This window comes from Lactuca sativa, chromosome 2 (assembly GCF_002870075.4).
Source record: "Lactuca sativa cultivar Salinas chromosome 2, Lsat_Salinas_v11, whole genome shotgun sequence".
Taxonomy (NCBI): Eukaryota; Viridiplantae; Streptophyta; class Magnoliopsida; order Asterales; family Asteraceae; genus Lactuca; species Lactuca sativa.
In genome coordinates this window covers 148,531,383-148,552,576 of record NC_056624.2, presented here as the reverse complement: position 1 = coordinate 148,552,576, position 21,194 = coordinate 148,531,383, and the positions used below count along the sequence as shown (strand labels likewise).

The following is a 21,194-nucleotide window of genomic DNA, read 5'->3' as shown; positions in this document are numbered from 1 at the left end:
TAATGACATTTATAATGGAAGTTGAATAAGACCAATGTTTTGTCAATTGAAAGCCTGATCGTAGTGAAAATACGTATATAAAGTCGATAAAAGGGTCATGGCTGAAATTGGTTGGATAAATTATCAATGTCCATAATGACCTAATAAACTAGATAAAACTTGCTATTAGCATTATGTCAATATGTCCTATAGTTATAAGTATTTGACCTTTTACTTTTCCTTTGAGAAAGTACCGATACAATCCTATAACTCTTCTACATCCATGAGTCTACCCAATCTTCAAGGCTTGAAATCATATATAGAACCAATGTACGTAGTTGTTTCTATATGTGTTAATACTAACTCCTACTTGCATGATGGAACATGAGTTGGATACATAATTATTTCTCTGACATAATCCCAAGTATGTGAGTAATGGTCACAAATCTTACCATTAATCATGGATAAAGCTAAAGTGGTTAGTTCACAGAGTTGTTAGTGTGATATTTTCAATTAATTACAAGAGTTATAAATATTTATCAAAAATCAAATTTTTATAAATAATATATTAGATCAAGTTGTTGTTAGTATGACAATTTATGATCATATATTACCTAGAAATATCATTCTAAAATGATTTTTGAACATATAGATATTTCAATTTTTAAGTTTGCTAATTGAACTTGTTACAATTTAATGGGTTGTACTCATTAAAATATAAAGTTGTATTAGAGATGAAATAATAATATTATAACCTATTAAATTTTAAAGAATAAGTTATATTAAATGGATCAAATATGAACTAAAAAGGATTTATTTTGTTGATTCTCTAACAATTGGTAAATAAAGTTGGATGTGATTTGATTTGTTGTATATGCTACAAATACACATTTTTATTTAATAATCCTTGCTTATCTAATTATTAGAGTACTATCTATCATAAACTTTTATATTTACAACGGAATTACAAGGATGTCACACTTCAAAATGTGTTAGGCATTTCCAACCCAACTTTATTTTGAAGTTACTATCATTTTTTATGTATAAATTTGGTTTTAACCATCTCCAACTCAATTTTATTTTTTACATCAACATCGGTAAGAATGACATTATTCCAAATTTAAAGTAATATTAGTTATTTATATCTGAAATAATGTTGAAGTTTAGTTGTTATATTTGGTTGTTCAAGTTTAAATTTATGTTTGTAGTTTATTCTTATTGTGTTTTTTTTTTTTGAATTTTAAAATTAATATAATAATATTGTTATATTTTAAATGTAATAATTGTTTCAAAAAATATTTTAAAATTTAATATTGTTTGATAATTTACATATGGGTTAAGGTCACAATATAACAACCAATATTAAACAGTTTGATATTTAAGCCACCTATCTTTTAATTATATTTACAATGTCATCATTACAGTATGACATGATATTGTGTAAAATGTGACATCTAATATTACAAAATTATATGACTGAAATGCACTCTAATGGTGTGATGAAAACACAAAATAAAAGTAGTAATAATAATAATAAATAATTAGTGACCTATTAAATACAATTAAACTACAAATAAAAGAACAAATTGTATATTATTCGTTGTCTTTGTATGGCATCAACCTTCTAGAGGACGATTGCTTTCAATGTGACAACATTACACTATTGAGAGAGATTTCCACCTGGTGAACTAGTATTATCATATACTATCATTCAGCATGATATAATTTGTCTACAGAACATAACATAACATTGCATTCAATGTGACATTTAATAATACAGAATTATCCGATTGAAATTCATTCTAATGGAAAAATTAAGTAACCTACTAAATACAATTAAAATATAAATGACAGAGCAAATTATATATTATTAGTTGACATTTTACGATTTGCAATATTATCTAAGGAATTCATGTATATTATATATTATTAGTTCTTTTCTTTAAAAAACTTTTTTAGATTTTCATAAATTCCCTTTCAATTTACTAGCTTTTTACAAATTTATCTAAAAGAATTGTTACAATAACTTTAAAATGTATATTATTAAAAAAATACTACATATAACCAAACAAATAATTTGTATATAAATAATTAAAAATTAATTGTGATATTAAAACAAACATTGATGTATTTTCATCTATTTTGAATCAAGCACCATGAGTTAATTCATGTTTAACAAAAACAAAATAAAAGATTCTTTCCACTAATTCCTTTGTATTCTAAATATATCATTACAACTCCATTTCAACCAAAAGAACCGCCATCAATGCCCATTCCATCTCCTGCCCACAACTTACACACCCCCTGCCCGAACCGGTTTTGACCTTCCGGGCAGGTCTACATGTAAGAAATTGAAACTCGGCAACTGACCTTTTTAAGTTTGACCAAAAAAAGTCAAACAGAGTTCCACAGGCACAAACTCAATCCTCTCATATTCATGTTTCAAGGATGTATTCCAGGAAGAAGAGGTACGGGTGGTTTTTTCTCTTTTATTTTCTCAACTAAAATGGCTTGGGTAGTGAGAATGATAGCAGCAATTGAAACTGCATTTTGAAGGGCACACCTTGAAACCCTACAAGGGTCAATGACTCCTGCTACAACAAGATCTTCATATGTATCTGTCATTGCATTATACCCAAATTCCCATTCAAGTTTCTTCATCTTCTCAACCACCACATCACCATCCACCCCTGCATTTGCTGCTATCAGTTTTGAAGGAGCTTGCAACGCCTGTAAATCCATCATGCATGTGTAAATCACCATTTTACCCTTCCTCATATATTACTATTACTATATATATACTAATATACTATACAATTGCTGGCGTGGATATATGCTAATAATGAAATTTACAAAAACAGCCCCTGGATTAATGGAATAATTACATGTTTAGTCCCTGTAGTTTTTATATAGTTTTTAATATTTATTAATTATAGTTTTGGTTCCCGACTCCATGTAACTTTTAGTTTCAAAATAACTATAGATTTGACCCCTCTAGTTTTAAATTTCAATAATTACAGTTTTGGTACCTATAGTTTATAATTTGCAATAGTTACAGACTTACAATTTTGATCCATGTATTTATTAATTTAAGATAGTTATAGTTTTAGTCCATGTAGTTTTGAATTTGTATTAATTACAGTTTTGGCCCCTTTAGTTTTTAATTTCAATAGTTACAGTTTCAGTACCTGTAGTGTATAATTTGCATTAATTCACAGTTTTGATCCCTGTAGTTATTAATTTAAGATGGGTATAGTTTTAGTCCCTGTAGTTTTGAATTTGTATTACTTACGGTTTTGGCCCCTGTGGTATTTAATTTTAATAACTACAGTTTCAGTCCCTGTAGTTTATAATTTGCATGAGTTACACTTTTGAACCCTGTAGTTATTAATTTAAGATAGTTTTAGTTTTAGTCGCTGAAATTTGAATTTGTATTAATTACAGTTCTGGCCCCTGCAGTGTTTAATTTCAATAACTACAGTTTCAGTCCCTGTAGTTTATTAATTTGCATTAGTTAACAGTTTTGGTCCCTGTAATACATGATTAGTAAGTAACTTAATCTAGTAAGCTATATCGGTTATCTTTTTGACTTTTTGACTTAATGCAGAAAGAACATAGGAAACAGAAACATACGGATGCTATGATGTTGACACCACTTTCTTCATCTGGATCTTCCATTAACTTTTTAATGGAGGGAATTTCCTCCAGAAGATGAATATATGTGGCCCCACCACCTGGCACAATACCCTCATCCATGGCTGCATACGTGGCATTTTTTGCATCCTCAATTCTTAGCTTTCGATCTTCTAATTCCATCTCAGTGTGGGCCCCTACCTATAACCAAAATTCTTTCACTTCATTCTATATAAATTATTTAATTATATAATCACTTTCTCACAAATGTAATAAATAAATAAACTGACCTTGATAATGGCAACACCACCAGAGAGTTTTGCAATTCGTTCACTGAGCTTTTTAGAGAGATAAGAACTATCTGTTTCTGAAAGATCTTTCTTTATTTGTGAAATTCTTGCTTTGATTTCAGCTTTCATGGATGAATCAGCTACAATAGTTGTGTAATTACTTGTTATAGTTACTTTTTGTGCAATTCCAAGCTGATCAGAGGTTGCATATTCTAGAGATAAACCCAAATCTCCAGATAAAAAATCAGCTCCTATTTTAACATGATAAATGTCAGCAGAAAGGTGGCATATAAGAAATAAAAACAAGTCTTTAAAATGTAATATATGAAATATTTAAATTGTTAAAAGAATTACCTGTCATGAGGGCAATATCTTGAAGTAAAGCTTTCTTTCGTTCCCCAACACCAGGACATTTCACAACAGCAACCCTAAGTAAACCTTGATTTTTGTTAACAATTAGGGTTTCAAGAACTGAGATTGAGATATCTTCAGCAAAAATGAGCAAAGGGACACTTAATTGAGTACACTTTTCTAGCAATGGGACAATTTCTTTCACAGATGATATCTTTTGATCTGTTATCAGGACTTTAGCATTTTCAAATTCCACAGATAAATTGTTCTGATTTGTGACAAAATGAGGAGACATGTATCCTTTGTCGATCTGTAGGGAAAGTATTCCTGAATAGACATTAAAATATGAAAATGAAAAAGATAAAAAGAATGTATGAATCAATTATCACAAGATGTGTTTCACTTGATACCTTCATTCCTTCTTCAACAATCACTGAAGTTTCACTTGATGAAGAAGATTCAATGGAGATTATTCCATCATGACCGATTTTATCAATGGCTTCAGCAATTAAGTTTCCAATAAATTCATCATTTCCAGCAGAGATGGAAGCTATGGCTGTGAACAGGAAGAAAAGAATCTTTAGAGTTTAGAGAATCTCATGGAAGAAAACACTAAAAAGAAAAGAAATTTACCTTTGATATCATCTCTTTTGCTGACTGGAATCGATTTCTTTTTCAAAACTTTGATCAATTCTTTTACAGTCTTCTCCATTCCTTTCTTTAAAGAAATGGGATTTGCTCCAAAAGCTACAGCCAATAATCCAGATTTGATCATTTCTCTTGCAAGAACAATTGCAGTGGTGGTTCCATCACCAGCTAAATCATTTGTTTTAGTTGCAACCTACCAAAAAAAATTGAATATTATTACTGAATAATTACTAGTTAATGTCTGATTAGCAGAAATACCTCTTGGATAAGCACTGCTCCTGCGTTTTCAATTGAATCAGGAAGCTCTATGGCTTTAGCAATGGTGACACCATCGTTGATAACTTTGAGTGTTCCAGATTCAGAAAGAACAACATTTCGGCCTGTATAGATCAATCACCATAAGTAAGATTATGAATTTATGATAACTATTGATGTAAGATGGAGATGTGATATACCTTTTGGTCCTAAAGTGACAGAAACAGCATCAGCGAGTTTATCTATACCAGCAACTAAACCTTCTCTGCATTTTTTATCGAAAGAAACTCGTTTTGCTCCTGCTTTAACCACTACCATTCTCTTTGTTAAAACCTGCTTCCTTCTCCATAATACTCCACAAAAGCTTTGTTTTCCAGACCCTTGCTTCAATATTTATTTGAAAAAATAAAAATAAAAACACAAGTCAAAAACCTCAGGAAACCTAAAATTATACGCCAAATCCCGATTCCACAATTAGAATGCGATAAACCATTTACAGAAAAAGAATCCGAATTGATGTAAAATTAAACGATATTATTGAGTAAATTGCTGCATCAGAAGGTGGATTATAACTGCGGGCACGTATGAGTACAGTAAGAATAAGACAGAAAGAAGAAATAACATACATGGAGCGAACAAGATACCGGATGGGTGAACAGCGGAGGAGGAGATAAGAGAGATGAAGACATGCGTCGATTCTTTGCTCGGATTTGATCACCAAACGAATTTCCGTGTTGAAAGAAAATGGGTCGCAATTCGGTCCTGGTGAGGTTTATCAAGGGTTTAAAGAACTTGTGTCTTCACATGAAGATGACTATTGACTACTTCAGTTAATAACTTAATTTTAGAGAGTTATTAAAAGGGAAATTTTAGTCATTCATATTATTATTTTTTTTAACATTATTTGAAGATTTTTTTTTTTCTGAATACATAGTAATTTTTGAAAAATATTACATAGTTTGTTAATAGTTACAGCGAGAATGGTTTTATTTTTTACTAAAATCAAAACCGAATAAAAAGATTTGGTTTTTCATCGTGGAAATATCAAACCATGAGTTTTTTTGGTTTTAGTTTCTCGTTTTGTTTTTCCTATTTCCGTTGCTTTATCTGTAGTGTCAATATTGTTGCTAAAAATTAACAAAAATGCCTAATTTTCTAAAATGTAATAAAAATGCGTAACTAACACATGTTTATTATTTTATCTTCAATAAATCGTAAATTCATAATTATTCTTTTTAACTTCTAAGACAATTAATCCATTAAAGATATACATAAAATGACATAGTTTTTTGGTATTTTACTATTTTAGTTTTTATATATATAAAACCAAACTGAACCAAAAAAATCGATTTTCTAAAACCAAAAATCAAACTGTTTCATTTTCAAAACAAATTGGCTTTTTTGTTTTATTTTTTTTTCGCTTTTTGATATAGTTTTGGTTAGGCTTGATGATTGGGTTAGGTTCGGGTTGACAGGTCAGAATATATTGACCCAACCCAACCCATATAATATATGGGTTGGTGGGTTGGCGGGTTGAAAACATCAATCCAACCCAACCCATATAACATGTATAAGTGTATGGGTTCGTGGGTTAGTGAGTCGAACCCAACCCGTATAACCCATTTAATAAACAACACATTTTAAAATGAAATTAAAAAATACAAATAAAATGAAGTCATAAGGTCTTAAATATTAAACATAAAGTCATAAACAGTAGTGACGACGACGAGTGGTGTGCGACAACTGGAGGACGAGAAGATGAGTGGTGTACATTGCGTGCGACACTGCGACAGTCGATGACTCGACGCCTCAATCGGTGGAGAAGGGAGACACGGAGTTGTGATTTGGAGACTGAAGAGTGAATTTCTTTTTGATTACGGGCTTCTTAGGGGTTTGGGTATGCTAAGTCGACTCGAAGAAGTTTTGTAGTTTTGAAAACGGAAAACGATTAAACGAGAATCAAATATTCAAAACTGATAAATAAATAAATATATTTTTTAAACATAATATATATATATATATATATATATATATATATATATATATATATATATATATATATATATATATATATATATATATAATCGAGTTGGCGGGTTGACCCGCGAACACTAGGGGTGTAAACGAGCCGAGTCGAGCCGAATACTATCAAGCTCGAAACTCGGCTCAACTAAAATATTTGAGCTCGAAACTCGGCTTGAACTCGACTCGAGCCTTGATTTTAAGCTCGAGCTCGGGCTCGTGAAATACCCGACAGTCTCGAGCTTGCCTCGGTTCGGCTCGACTAATATTTAAAAAAATCAAAATCACTAAATTGAGTAAAAAATATTAAACATTCCACATGTAAATTTCCAAACTACCAAAAAAACCACTATTAATCACCTAATATCAATATAACATCAATCATATATGTCATAAATGAATAATTATAAAGAAATGACATATATTTTATAAATAAACAATTATAAAGAAATGTCATATATGGAAATTACACTAAGCTCACGAGCCTTACGAGCTGAGTATTTTTGTACTCGAGCTCGGCTCAATAAGGTACTCGAGTAGCTCGAGCTCGGCTCGATTAAGGTCGAGTTGATTTCGAGTATTTTCCGAGTCGGTCTCGAGTTTCTCGCAAGTTGGATTGTCTCACTTACACCCCTAGCGAACACTAACAAGTAACCCAACCCAACCCATGAAATAAACGGTTTGGCGGATTGGCGGGTCAAAAATCTCAACCAAAACTCGTTTATTTTCGTGTTTGGTCAGTGTCGGGTTACAAGTTGGGTCGAGGATTGTCACCCCTAGTTTTGGTTTTTTTGCACACCCTTGTTAACCATCATCTTCATATTCTCTTCAATCACAAAGCATTTGACATACCTCATAAATTGAAATCAAAACCTTTTTGAAAAAAAAAAATCCAAAAGGTATTTCATATCACCGTATCATTTCTTGTGATTGAAGTAAATATGAAGTAAGTGGTTTTTAGGGATGTGCAAAAAATAAAAATTATAACGTAAACTTAAAAAAATTGGAAATAGAAAAACCAAAATATTTTGAAAAAACAACGGTTTTGTGTCTGGTTAAAAAATTAGAATAATTATTATACATTTATGGTTTCTATTGAAAATATAAAATGATAAACCTGTTTTGGCTTGTCATGTATTATGTTTTAGAAATTTATGTGTTTTTGTTAAAGGGTAACAACATTTTTTGGAGAGTGTGGTAGGTCTAATTCTTATTTTATAATTATTAAACTGTAATAGTAATATAAAAAGGAAATTAAAAACGCAAAATAGTCTTTTTATATTATCCAAGACCAAAATAATATGAATGCAAGCCTAATCTAGGTGATGACAAGAACACCTAAGCAATTTTGGTGAGGGATTTAAGTTGTGATTAGAGAATTTCAAAAATTGGAGGTAAGTTCATATATATGATAAACTTATAGCATACCAAAGTTTATAAATCATGGGCAACTATTATTTGCAAAATTGAGGTAAAGTTTATTCACATGATAAATTTAGTCTAACATTTATTTGCAAAAATGGGCATGTCTTTTCATTTTTCAAGTATGTAGTAAAGTTGATCCAAAGATAACTATGATGTGTTAGATAATTGTATATCCAATAATGTTGGTTTAGTTCATACACTAAACTATGCTATTGAATTATTACTTAAGAGTTTAGCAACATTTGTGCCATTTTTTGCATTACAAGAATAAATGTATCATTTCATAACATTGTCGAATCTCAAAAACGTTTGATGGATGCATTTGACATACTTGTAAGCAAAACCCCTTTCAAAATTCAAAATTTTCAAACAATTGCCAAAAAAACCCAAATGCAAACCACGAAAAAACATGCAAATACAAGTCGATGTAAAACAACTCTAGTGTTTATCTTCTTCTTCACAGAACTTTGAATACTGTTCAGAGTCCATTAAAGAGTTCACTTCATTGGTGTCACTTATCTCCACTTTTATAATCCATCCATTCTCATACGGACTTCCATTCACCTGAAAATGTAAACAATCTTTTATCATAATCCCATTCAATCTTTAAGTTGATTGTTGCAACATTAGATGACTTACCAAACCGGGTTCACCAGTGAGTTGTTCATTTACTTCAACAACCTTGCCGGAAACAGGGGAGTTAATATCACTAGTGGCTTTGACACTCTCAACAGCACCAAAACTGCCGCCCTGAGTCACGGCGGCGCCAACCTCCGGCAACTCAACATACACCACGTCTCCTAAGTGATCCTGGGCATGGTCCGTGATACCGATGGTGCAAGATTTACCCTCCACCTTCACCCATTCATGAGACTCGGCGTACTTCAAATCCTTAACAACTGAAAACAAATTTCATCGAAATGAACATCATCGAATTTCCGGATTTGATTTATGATTTTCAAATGCCCAAATGTAAAACCGACAAATTGAATAGCTAAAGAGGATCTATAATCTATTATCTATATCACCTTCTATGATCCAATTTAAACATCGTTTCTAGAGAATGATAATAGAATAGAGGAATCAAAATCGATATAACATCAGATCAAACGAAGGAATTGGAAACAGAGAAATAGAAAAAGGTAAAGGTGACGAAGGTGAGGTGATTGATTACCAGAAGCGAAACCTCTGTTGAATGTGGAGATCTTGAGGTATGAAGCAGCTTTTGATGCCCATAATCTCGATGCCATCGCCGTTTTTGTATTGTGAATGATTCAGATTCAGTGATTCACCAAGCAATTCCCCCTTTTCTCTCTTGTGCTAAAACCAATATAAAACACTAAAGAAAGAAAGTGTTTTGGGGAGTGGGTGTGCAACTTCTCTCATTAGTCTTGTTTTTTTATTGTTGCCGGATCACCGACTGAGGGTTGGTGGGTTGGTGGAATATACCAAATTGTTTTTGATTTTTATAAATAGGTGTTGGATGGGGTGTAATATTTCGTTTGATTCTTGAAAAAATCTTTATATATATATATATATATATATATATATATATATATATATATATATATATATATATATATATATATATATATATATGGTAAAATAAATATACCTAACAACCTTATATAAACTTATGTACCTAACTCTATAATAGTATATCGATTTGTATCATATTTACATTGTAATTGTCTTAGGTTTTTAAACTTCAATCCCATAATTTGATTACTTTCAAAATCTTTGGATTTTCACCAATATCTTTTTTTTACATCACGTCTTTCTATCGAATACCATCTGATTGGCTTTATATCCTACCGCTACAAATGAAAGGATGTAGGAGAAATATAATGATGAATTTCCAATTTTTTTGAAGTAAGTCAAGTTTAGGGATGAAGTTTAAGAACCTTGGATGATTGCAATGAAAATTTAATGCAAAATGACGTAGTTTGATGAGGTTAGGTACCTAAGCTAATATAAGGTTGTTAGGTATATTCACTTTACCCATATATATATATATATATATATATATATATATATATATATATATATATATATATATATATATATATATATATATATATATATGGGTTTAGGGAATATAAGGGTAATAGGTATCTAACATTATTTTTTATTCTATTAATATTTATTAGAAAAATTAAAAAATATTTAATTTAGTTCTATTAATAAATTATTTATTTTAAATATAAAACTAAAAAATATATATTTTATATTTATAAAACAAACTTAATAAAATAGATAAACAAAGTTACAATCAAAACATAAAATACAATATTACAGATACGAAAGATGCAAACTACATAATTATCCATCAATGCCAAATTTTTGTCATATATGCTCAATCAAATTGTTTTTCAGAATGTTATGAGCTTCTCTATTGCGAAGTTGTGCCCTATTGGTCATATAACTGGATAGGTCTGCAATTCGTTGAGTGGAATATTCTAAATTTTGATCATCGTCTTCAATATAGGTTCTTCGTTTATGGTTTGTAGGCCTGTCATTTAGAAATTCGGATGGATCATAATAGTGAAGGTATATGCAACGTTCATCCTCTACAATCATATTATGAATGATAATACATGCAATCATAATTTTCCTCATCATATCCTTGTCCCACAAAAGACATGGGTGTCGAAGAAATGCAAAACGAGCTTGTAGAACTCCAAATGCTCGTTTAACATCTTTTCTAGCGGCCACTTGATGTTCAGCAAACAACTTGTGTTTTCGAAGTTGAGGGGAAGTTATTGACTTGACAAAAGCAGCCCATGAGGGATATATTCCATCAGTGATATAATATGCCATATTATTTTCCCAATCATTCACGACATAACTCACATTTGGTGCCCGGCCTGCTAAGACATCATTAAAAATAGGATACCGATGGAGAACGTTAATGTCATTGCACGTACCTGGTGTTCCAAAGAATGCATGTCATATCCATAAGTCATACGATGCAACGGCTTCCAAAATGATTGTTGGTTTACCGCTTCTACCTGCATATTGTCCAGCCCAAGCAGTAGGACAATTTTTCCATGTCCAGTGCATACAATCAATGATGCCTATCATACCTGGAAACCCACGTTCCTCCCACACATGAAGTAGTCTTGCCAAATCAACTTCATTTGGTCTTCTAAGATACTTTTCACCGAAACATGCAATGACACCTTCTACGAACTTTATTACAGCATCCCTTGTTACAGTTTCACTCATTCTCATATATTCATCGCATCTGTTGATGTCCCATATGCCACGACCTGCATGGCTACCGTACATTTCTGCAATGGTGAAAGACCTTGTCTACCTGTGGCATCACGCCTTTGTTGAAAATATAGTTATATAGGTCATTAGTTGTAACAACTGTCACTATACGGAGAAATAGTGGTCTTTACATACAAAATCTACGCCGAAAGGTTGCTTGATCATACGTTGGGTTGTCAACAAAGTGTTTTCCATTAAACGTGCCTCGCCTTGCTCACGTTCTCGATCGCAATACCTCATTCTTGCTCGGGGAGGATGATCTTGTATGAGTAATTCAGTGATGATTTCATCGAGTTGTCGATTATTTTGAACAACCCGTGTTTCCCATTCTGAATATTCATTCAAACTCGATGAGTTTTCATTATGAGACATTTTTCAAAGAGATAATAAATGAAGAGTTAATGTTGGATATCAAAGTATGTCAGTGATATACCTATTTATACTAAAAAGATAATGATAAAAATAAAGATAATGTTCTATTAGTTTATCTAAATAAAATCTAAGCATCCAATACAAAATTGACACATGGAAATAAAGATAATATTCGATCTGGTAGATGACAAAGTGTGCTAGTGGCCTGACAACTCCATGTGCAAAACAGACTTATAAACAACACTACTTAATAAAATATATTACAAATACGTGAAATACAAAAGTACAATATCCTACAAAAATACATAATAAAATATTTTACAAGTTAATTAAAAGACAAACCGGAAATATAAAACACATAATGACCGATAATTAGTTTCCATAAAACTTCGACATTAAAAACTGTTTCATGTTTTATTCTTCAAGAGATAAATGCTCCTTTTGTAGCAATGTGTTCAAATGCACAAGTTGCATCTTGACGAGTTCCCTATCATCTGTTTTTTGCTCCATTTCTTTGTCTAAGTCGATTCTTTGTTGCTGCATTTCTGTATCCAAGTCGATTCTTTTTTCATGACTTCAAGTTCACTTTCTCTAGCAAGCCTCATTGCACGAAGTTTCTGGGTTGGAATGGACACAATACTCCCCTTCTTCAGTAGTCCGTGATCTTTTCGAGCTACCACCACTTTCTTCGTTACCCACTTCACATTCAGGACGGGAGCGTGTTGTGTCACGATCTAACTCTAAAACCCACTTCTCGTGTTTACACATAACTTCATTAAAAACAATACTGTCATTGAACTTCTTCTTCGACGCCATGCTTCTCAATACACACCAACCCACTTTTGTGCATTTTCACTAAGCCGTTTAAAACGACCTCTCATTTGATCTTCGTTCTTGCTATTTAGCTTTTCTGAATTTTCAACCCGAGCGGCATCATACAGTTGCTTTATTTGTGCCCACAATGATGTTTTTTTTTGTTTTTTCCACGCTCCTTATCTTCACTAGCAAAACACCATGCTAACATTAAAGCGACATCTTCTGCAGCATCCCATTTATTTCCTCGTGGTTGTTTTTCAGTATTTTGTGATGTTTGAAGATTATTTGTGACAGGATTTTGGTTAGGATTTGAAAAAAAACGGAGAATTTTCAAAATACTGAGCATTAGAACAATTTTAAGAGTCTCCAAAATGTATATAAAAATTTGGAAACTCACCATCCATATTTAGACAATACAAAAAAAAGGATTAAAATACAAAATGAGGATTGGATATGAAGATATATGATATCATTGTAGCACCCAAAATCTGGAAGGCCAAGAAAGGAAAGAAACCCTAATTTTTAGGGGCGACTCGGCGAGTCCAAGAAGGAACTCGACGAGTCCGAGCGGGATCCGAGTCGAGGAGTAAGTGACCGACTCGGCGAGTTGGCCAAGGTGACTCGGCGAGTCTGGTCTGTGCGAGGAAAACCCTAAATTCGGGACTTGGAGCCTTTATAAACGCCTTAATCTCCTTCCTAGGGTCCCTTTACTGCCTCTTGCACCCAGAGCATCGAACCCCAAGCCCCATTGTTGCCCATTCAAGCTCCCAAGCCATATTGAGTGATTTGAAGGAAGAAGAAGAAGGGGAAATCATTGAGGCTTCAAGAATTGGTCTTGGATCTGAAGATTGGGGAACATTCCTGAGCATCTGAAGGTAATAAGTCGTTTCTCTCTTTTAGATCTTCTATGGTTGTGAGATTTGGGGCTTTTAAGCCATGGTTTGCCACCCCATTTGAGTTAGAAGTCGGATCTGGAGTTGCTACTTCAGATCCAAGTGTGTTATGGCCTAGAGAAGCACAAAGTATCAACCATTGAGTCGATTTCGGAGCCTCTTGGTCTTAAACCCTAGTTTATGGTGGATTGTGCCTAGATCTCCTTCTCTATACGTAAAGTTTGCAACTTTACGTGGGGAATAGGCTTGGGAAGGGTAGATCTACAGTTTGGAGTCCATGCATGACTCAAAAGTCCTCTGCATGTATGTAGATCTGAATGGACTCGGCGAGTCCTTCGAGTGGACTCGGCGAGTTACATGAAGATGAGGAGGAACTCGACGAGTGGGATGAACAGCTCATCGAGTCGGATGAAGATGGGCATGAACTCGGCGACTTGGATGAACAACTCGGCGAGTTGGATGAAGATTTCCTTGTGCTCGGCGAGTCTGTTTTTGGACTCGGCAAGTTAGGTCGCGTAGCCCCAAACCCTTCGAGTTGAGATTCGAATCAGTGAGTCGGGTGGAGACTCAGCGAGTTGGACAGGTTAGGACTCGGAAATCGTTGGACTCGGTGAGTCATGGACTGACTCGGCGAGTCATGTCGCGAATGGAAAGAACCTGAGTATATGAACTCGGCGAGTCAGTATGTGGACTGGGCGAGTAGGGTTGACCTGGAAAGGTTGACTTTGACCAGGACTTTTTTATTGGCAAGAGTTGACTTAGTTGACCTTTGGAGATCAGTTAGACTAAATGTTATGTTGATATTGGTAGCTCGGGGAGCTAGAGGAGCAGCAGTTCGGAGTCAGTGGTCAGGTAGCGGTCAAAGGGATTAGCGGCAGCAGTTCGGCAGTATCAGGTGAGTTTCCCTTTGTGTGAATGGGTCTACGGCCACAATGTCGGCCCATGTAGATATGAGTAGAAGACCCGGGGGTTAGCCCTAGGCATCGTATGCTAGTATGTTGTTCAGGACGAGGTCGAATGTTAGCGGGCGGGTGCCCAAAGAATGGTTTATGTGATAGTTTATACTTGTTGTCTGTGTGATACTTGTATGTGCCTGGTAGGGTGGTGAGTGTGGGCGAGGTCCTGTACCTCACCAATAGCAGAGTGTGGATGGTGTTCCACATCTCATTAGCAGCAGATCAGGGGCGAGGCCCAAGTTAGGGAAAGAGTGAGTGCGGGCTGGGCTCGTATCTCACTATCAGTAGGAGCATGGACGGGGCTCCCTGGCTCATCAGTAGAGTTCGGTTGTTAGGACCGGAGGGTAGTCAGACACCTCAGAAACGTCTGATAGTATGTGATGATATGATTGCATGATGGCCTGGTATGTTATGTGCGATAGAGGTAGTAGGAGGGGACCAGTCCCCAAGTTCGGTTGTTAGGACCGAAGGGTAGTTCAGACATCCCAGATATGTTCGATAATCTGTTACGATATGATATGTGTATGTGATAGTAGTAGAGTTCGGTTGTTAGGACCGAAGGGTAGGTCAGACACCCCAGTTATGTCGGATAAAATGTTATGTTACGATATATCTGCTAGTAGCAGTAAGGGGTGAAATAGTCCCCAAGGATCGGTTGTTAGGACCGACGGGTAGTCAGCACCCCAGAATGGCTTGACACGGGTAGTCCGCACCCCAGAATGTCTTGACACGGGTAGTCGGCACCCCAGAATGGCCGCACGGGTAGTCGGCACCCCAGAATAGCCTGGCAGTATGTATGTTGTATGTTTGCATGGTATGTGGTAGGGTGGGGAACTCACTAAGCTTCGTGCTTACGGTTTTCAGTTTTGGTTTCAGGTACTTCCGGCAGCGGATAATGGAGCTCAGGATGATCGCATGACACACACCATATTTCAGACAGCCTGGGATGTAGTACTCTGATAATGAGCATGTGTTTTGAAAACTATTACTTTGATTATGCTTTGAATCGACGATTTTACTTTAAGTAATATTTTATTAAAGAAGTTTTTAGTCTTGAATTTTGGGACGTTACAATCATACTCTTTTTATAGGTAAAAAAAATTATGATTTTCAGTATTTTTTTTCTGAAATGGATAATGTTAAATTTTATTAAATATATAATTTTATCCTAAAAAAATCTAGGGATTAATTTAAAGGAGGGCACGTGGATTAAAAAAAAGAAAAATAATACCAACTTGGGAGTTGATGTGGCCACACCGTCGGTGGGTTTTCTCCCAAAATTTCATTTATTTAATATTATTCTTGCAACCGACTAGAGTTTTAGTCATGAATGGGCATAGTATAACTACTTCTTATTCGTGTTCACATATTGACATTTTTTTGTACATAAGAAAGCAACTAACTTGTTTTAACTGTTTAAATTACACAAATATTACCGGCTAATACATGTTTTAACCGGTAACTCAAATTAACTCATTTAAAAGAAAGGGGGAAAATGACTTAGGAGGGTAACTACCTCTTATCCGTGTTCACATGTAGGCAACTTCTTTTTTTTTGTGTACATAAGAAAGCAACTAGTTTTAACTGTTTAAATTATATCAATATTACCGGCTAGTACTTGTTTTAACCGGTAACTCAAATTAACTCATTTAAAAGAAATTACGTGACATGCACAAGATAATACGTGGTATCTATGTGGCATGTTACACATCACCTCATTATATAAAGGGTGTTATATGGCTAGATCCACCAAAATCCCCTCCTGGTTAACGAGGTGTTCAATGAACTGAACTTCAAAAACTTGGCATAAAGTCGTTCCCTCCTCATAACTCCCAAAGATGCTCTTCATGTTGCTCTCGGGTCTTGGAATACACCAAGATATAATCTATAAATATGATAACCGAGCGATCAAGCATCGGTCGGCAGACCCGATTCATCAGGTCCATGAATATTGTTGGCGCAATGGTGAGCATAAATGGTATCACCACGAACTCGTAATGCCCATAACGAGTATGAAACACGGTCTTCTCCACGTCCTCCTCCCTCACCCTAATATGGTGATACCCAAACCTCAAATCTATCTAGGAAAACCAAGATGCTCCCTGCAACTGATCAAATAGGTCATCTATCCTCGGGAGTGGATAACGGTTCTTCACCGTTAATTTGTTCAACTCCCGGTAATTTATGCACATTCGGTGCGAACCATCCTTCTTCACGAAGAGTATCGGTGCTCCCCACGGAGAACTGCTCTGACGAATGAACTCCTTGCCCAGCAGTTCCTGCAGTTGTGATGAGAGCTCCTACGTCTCTGGTGGTGCCAATCGGTATGATGCCTTGGCGATAGGGGCCGCACCTGGCACTAGATCGAGTTAATTTGAGTTAATGGTTAAAACATGCATTAACTAGTAATATTGATGTATTTTAAACAGTTAAAACAAGTTAGTTGCTTTCTTATGTACAAAAAAAAAGTTGTCAATATGTGAACACAGATAAGAGGTAGTTACCCTCCTAAGTCATTTTCCCCCTTTCTTTTAAATGATTTAATTTGAGTTACCGGTTAAAATATGTATTAGCCAGTAATATTAGTGTAATTTAAACAGTTAAAACAAGTTAGTTGCTTTCTTATGTACAAAAAAAATTGTCAATATGTGAACACAGATAAAAGGTAGTTACCCTCCTAAGTCATTTTCCCTTTTTTTGTACTTTCACAAGTTCATTGTTTGGTTTCAATTTCCCTTCTCCGCATTCCTATCATATTTTGATGTGGGATTTGAATTGGTTTTTAAGTTTTGTGATTCTTCGATAGCTTCATTTAATTTCGATTATTTGGTTGTCGTTCCATCTGATTGTCCATGGTTGATCCAATTCCTTGACTGTTTGTTAGATTCCACAACAATCATTTTCTTATCCGCTTTAGGTTATACAGTTTAAATATGTTTACATTTGTTGCTTGTATATGGTATAAATAAGTAAATGGTAAGGTGGGTAGATTATGTATGGGTTATGCCTTAAATGACTAGGAGTGATTTTTCATTTCATGGATAAGTAGCTATATATAAGCATTCGTGCTTATCAAAGAGTGTTATTTCTATTAAATTTGCAGTTTAGCTCTGATGCTTCTTGTGTATGTCTAAACCCAATTAGTTGTAATTACATGGGTATCATGTGGTCATAAATTCCAACAAAATCAAATTAAGATATGTTTTATTAGTTTTGGTTTACCTCTCCTGATACGTTAGTAGGTTATATATGTCTATCTTTGTAAAAGTGAATGAAAAAAGAATGTATATCAACAAAGCTTGTAAACATAGGATGTAAACACCAATCTTTCAAAAGCTTTTTGTTGTCATTAATAACCAACAATATCAAAGTACTCTCAAGGAAAAACTCGACCAAAAAAAATCTTTCAATGGCGAACCATCCAAACCAAGTCTAGGGTTTGCTTGTGAGGCAATGGAGAATGGTATTTCAGAGTGTTTCATCTCCATAATTGTAGAAGCTAGGAAAAAACCTTTGATTACAATGCTTGAAGAGATAAGGATATACATCATGGACAAGTTTTCATTTATGGATGATGAATGCAGTAAATGGAAAGGTAATATATGTCCAGAGGTGATTAAGAAGATGAATCTTTTTGGAAAGAACTTTAGGTAACTATTTCTTTTTTCTAACTGTCATTACAATTTATATATAATGACTAATACATACTCTTTTGTCTTCATACAGGCTTTGGTTAGTAGTGCATAGACTAGGAAATGTATTTGAAGAGAGAAGAGCATGTGCTAATTAAAAGGTAGATTTGGATGGTAGGGTTTGTTCTTGCAGATTATGGGATTTTTCTGGAATCCCTTGTGTCCATGCATAGCAGCCATTAATTATATCCATCAAACTCCATATGGATCTACTAGTCACTACTTTTCAGTGAATAAATTCAAGGAATGCTACTCTATAAACATCAGTTCTGTGAATGGGAGTAATATGTGGCCTATAAATGGATACAACAAGCCTTTGCCACCTGTTGGTAGGAAAATGATGGTAGGCCCAGAACCAAGAGAAGGAGGCATCCAAGTGAGAAAGTGAGTAGATTTAATTCCACTTCAAGGGTGAAACCCCCAAGGACAGTAAGATGTGCTAAGTGTCTTAAGTATATGCATAATAAAAAATGTTGCAAGAATGAAAAAAATATACCAATTCCTATGCCACCAAAGAAGATTGGGAGGCCTAGAAAATATGATGTAGTTGGATCCAATCCACATGTTTCTGTACCCACTCAGCCTAGTCAACAAGCAAGTCAACAGGGCAGTCAACCACCTGTGACATCAATTGTAACCACTCAACCTAGTCAACATGGAAGTCTGTGGCATCAACTGTACCCACTCAACCTAATCAACAAGCAAGTCAACAGAGCAATGTACATGCTTCAAGTTCTAATACTAGCAAGAAAACGAGGAAATTAGGTTTAAGAGGCCCAGGTTTCAGAGTTGGTGACATTGCATATGTGGGTACTCAGTCAAGTGAATAACTGTTCCAGTTGTTAGACGGAAGAAATTGGTTGTAAGAAGGCCAAATCGTAGGAAGTCAACAACCAAATTTCAAGATGAAGTCAACAACACTGTTCCAGTTGTTAATGATACTCTAAATAAGGTTTCTCAAGCTCCTGCTCTTAATGATGTTCCTTTGGTGAATGAGGTGATAGAAGAGGAAGAAACTAAGGTGTCAGTGAAGGTGTCCGATCCAGTTATTAATGAAGTTCATGATGTCAACAAAACTGTTTCAGTTGTTAATGATATTCCAAATAATGTTGCTCAAGTTCCTGTTGTTAATGATGTTCCTTTGGTGAATAAGGTGATAGAAGAGGAAGATGACATTATGGTGCTAGAAGAAGAATCAGTTGATGTTCCATTAAAGGTTACCCAAGATCTAAAACAAAGTCTTGATGAAGTTGGAGATGCAATTGATCAAATTCTTGGTTCTGGAAATGCATCAGATGCATCTGATGTTCCATTGGTGAATAAAGGTGGTGTAGAACCTGAATTCACTGAAGGACATGCATCAGATGTTCTCCCAGATAAAATCAATATAAGTGTTGAAGAAATAGCAGACTGACTTGAAGCAGGATATTCCATGGCTAAAATTGAAAGCATGGGGTGGTTGGAAATTGAACTTGATGACACTCCACCAGTTAAGAAGGTAATTTATTAACCTTGTAATTTTAAATATATGTTTTTCCCCTTTATATGGGGTAGTAATTTATTAAACTTGTTATTTCTTGCATCAAGACTTAAATAAAGATGAGCCTGATGTTGATGAAGGTGAAGCTGACTTTGTAAATGATGGTGATGTGATTGAAGTGGAAGGGGTTGAAAATCAAGATGATGGTGATGTGCTTGAAGGTGAAGGTGAAGTTGTTAATGATGGGAATGAGGTTGTTGTTAATGATGGGAACGAGGCTGTTGGTGAAGCTATTAATGATGGGAATGAGGTTGATGATGAAGGCCATCTGATAGTGCCTAAGACAAGAAAAAGAAAGCCATCGGAAGGGGAACACTAAATTAAAGCTTAAAAAGACAATTTTTGATAAAGATGGGGGTGGTTCCACATGTTCAAATCCAGTGAATCTGGAGTAGTTAGTTATGTATATAGGGGATTTAGGTGGGGATGGTATACTTGGGCATTTGCACAGGAAGCCCTTTTTGGTACATTTTATACATCTTAGTTTATACACCCACTAAGTGCACCTTTCATCCAGTTGTTCTCATGTACCTTTTGGGTTGCCTTTTTGGGATATATTTTCGGCAATTTGGTACAAATAGATGGAGGGTACATGTTAGTTGATCTTTTGTAATCTTTTATAATGGTACATGAATATGATGTAATGAATCCCTCCATTATGGTTATAATATGTTTGTTATGGATCAACATGTTTGTTATGTTTGCTATTTTATATTATGTTTTTTTGATCCATACCATTTGCGTCTATATTATGTACCATTTATAACTACAGTTAGCCAATTTCAGCATTATACTTTACCATTTAGAAATTTCATTTATATTATGAACCATATGTTTGTTATGTTTGTTATGTACCATTTCATCATTGTAGTTTACCATTTTCATTTCACAGATACTTTGTATCTAAAATCATCATCCAAAACAGCAGTTACTAGCCAATTTCAGCATTGTACTTCCATTTGTAACTAAAATCAATCCAAACATTCTACCAAAAGCCAATCCAAAATGATTTGCATCTTTAAAACAACTATTGTCACCATTACAAA

General features: G+C 34.4%; 3 protein-coding genes across 4 annotated transcripts; all 3 read right to left on the bottom strand.

The window, feature by feature from the left end:
• Positions 1–2,089: 2,089 nt before the first annotated feature.
• Positions 2,090–5,970, bottom strand: LOC111909701 (chaperonin 60 subunit alpha 2, chloroplastic). 2 transcript variants are annotated; one of them, XM_023905484.3, is made up of 9 exons: positions 5,783–5,970; positions 5,357–5,540; positions 5,160–5,281; positions 4,887–5,094; positions 4,664–4,809; positions 4,257–4,563; positions 3,903–4,153; positions 3,613–3,813; positions 2,090–2,709 (listed from the first exon to the last, which is right to left on the bottom strand). In XM_023905484.3, exons 1-9 carry the CDS (start codon positions 5,843–5,845, stop codon positions 2,422–2,424), a joined length of 1,770 nt encoding a protein of 589 aa, XP_023761252.1. In that variant the 5' UTR covers positions 5,846–5,970; the 3' UTR covers positions 2,090–2,421. The 2 variants fall into 2 exon arrangements, with proteins under 2 accessions (XP_023761252.1, XP_023761253.1); XM_023905485.3 differs by having other exon boundaries at positions 5,801–5,970.
• A 2,850-nt stretch (positions 5,971–8,820) lies between these two features.
• LOC111909702 (glycine cleavage system H protein 2, mitochondrial) lies at positions 8,821–10,002 on the bottom strand. The gene is made up of 3 exons (XM_023905486.3): positions 9,778–10,002; positions 9,243–9,502; positions 8,821–9,167 (listed from the first exon to the last, which is right to left on the bottom strand). The coding sequence occupies exons 1-3, from the start codon at positions 9,851–9,853 to the stop codon at positions 9,042–9,044; spliced, it is 462 nt and encodes a 153-aa protein (XP_023761254.1). The 5' UTR covers positions 9,854–10,002; the 3' UTR covers positions 8,821–9,041.
• Positions 10,003–10,949: 947 nt separating this feature from the next.
• LOC111909660 (uncharacterized) lies at positions 10,950–11,894 on the bottom strand. The gene is made up of 2 exons (XM_023905437.1): positions 11,615–11,894; positions 10,950–11,530 (listed from the first exon to the last, which is right to left on the bottom strand). Exons 1-2 carry the CDS (start codon positions 11,892–11,894, stop codon positions 10,950–10,952), a joined length of 861 nt encoding a protein of 286 aa, XP_023761205.1.
• Between the last annotated feature and the right edge of the window lie 9,300 nt (positions 11,895–21,194).

Bases quoted from the DNA above. Each gene is read 5' to 3' on its own strand.
- LOC111909701 (XM_023905484.3), bottom strand. From the start codon at position 5,845: ATGTCTTCATCTCTCTTATCTCCTCCTCCGCTGTTCACCCATCCGGTA. The intron at 4,810-4,886 runs GTAAATTTCTTT...TCCTGTTCACAG, and splicing joins CAAAAGAGATGATATCAAAG to CCATAGCTTCCATCTCTGCT. The intron at 4,564-4,663 runs GTATCAAGTGAA...CTTTCCCTACAG, and splicing joins TTGTTGAAGAAGGAATGAAG to ATCGACAAAGGATACATGTC.
- LOC111909702 (XM_023905486.3), bottom strand. From the start codon at position 9,853: ATGGCATCGAGATTATGGGCATCAAAAGCTGCTTCATACCTCAAGATC. The intron at 9,503-9,777 runs GTAATCAATCAC...ATTTGTTTTCAG, and splicing joins CAACAGAGGTTTCGCTTCTG to TTGTTAAGGATTTGAAGTAC. The intron at 9,168-9,242 runs GTAAGTCATCTA...TTACATTTTCAG, and splicing joins TCACTGGTGAACCCGGTTTG to GTGAATGGAAGTCCGTATGA.
- LOC111909660 (XM_023905437.1), bottom strand. From the start codon at position 11,894: ATGTACGGTAGCCATGCAGGTCGTGGCATATGGGACATCAACAGATGC. The intron at 11,531-11,614 runs GTAGAAGCGGTA...TTGGAACACCAG, and splicing joins TTGGGCTGGACAATATGCAG to GTACGTGCAATGACATTAAC.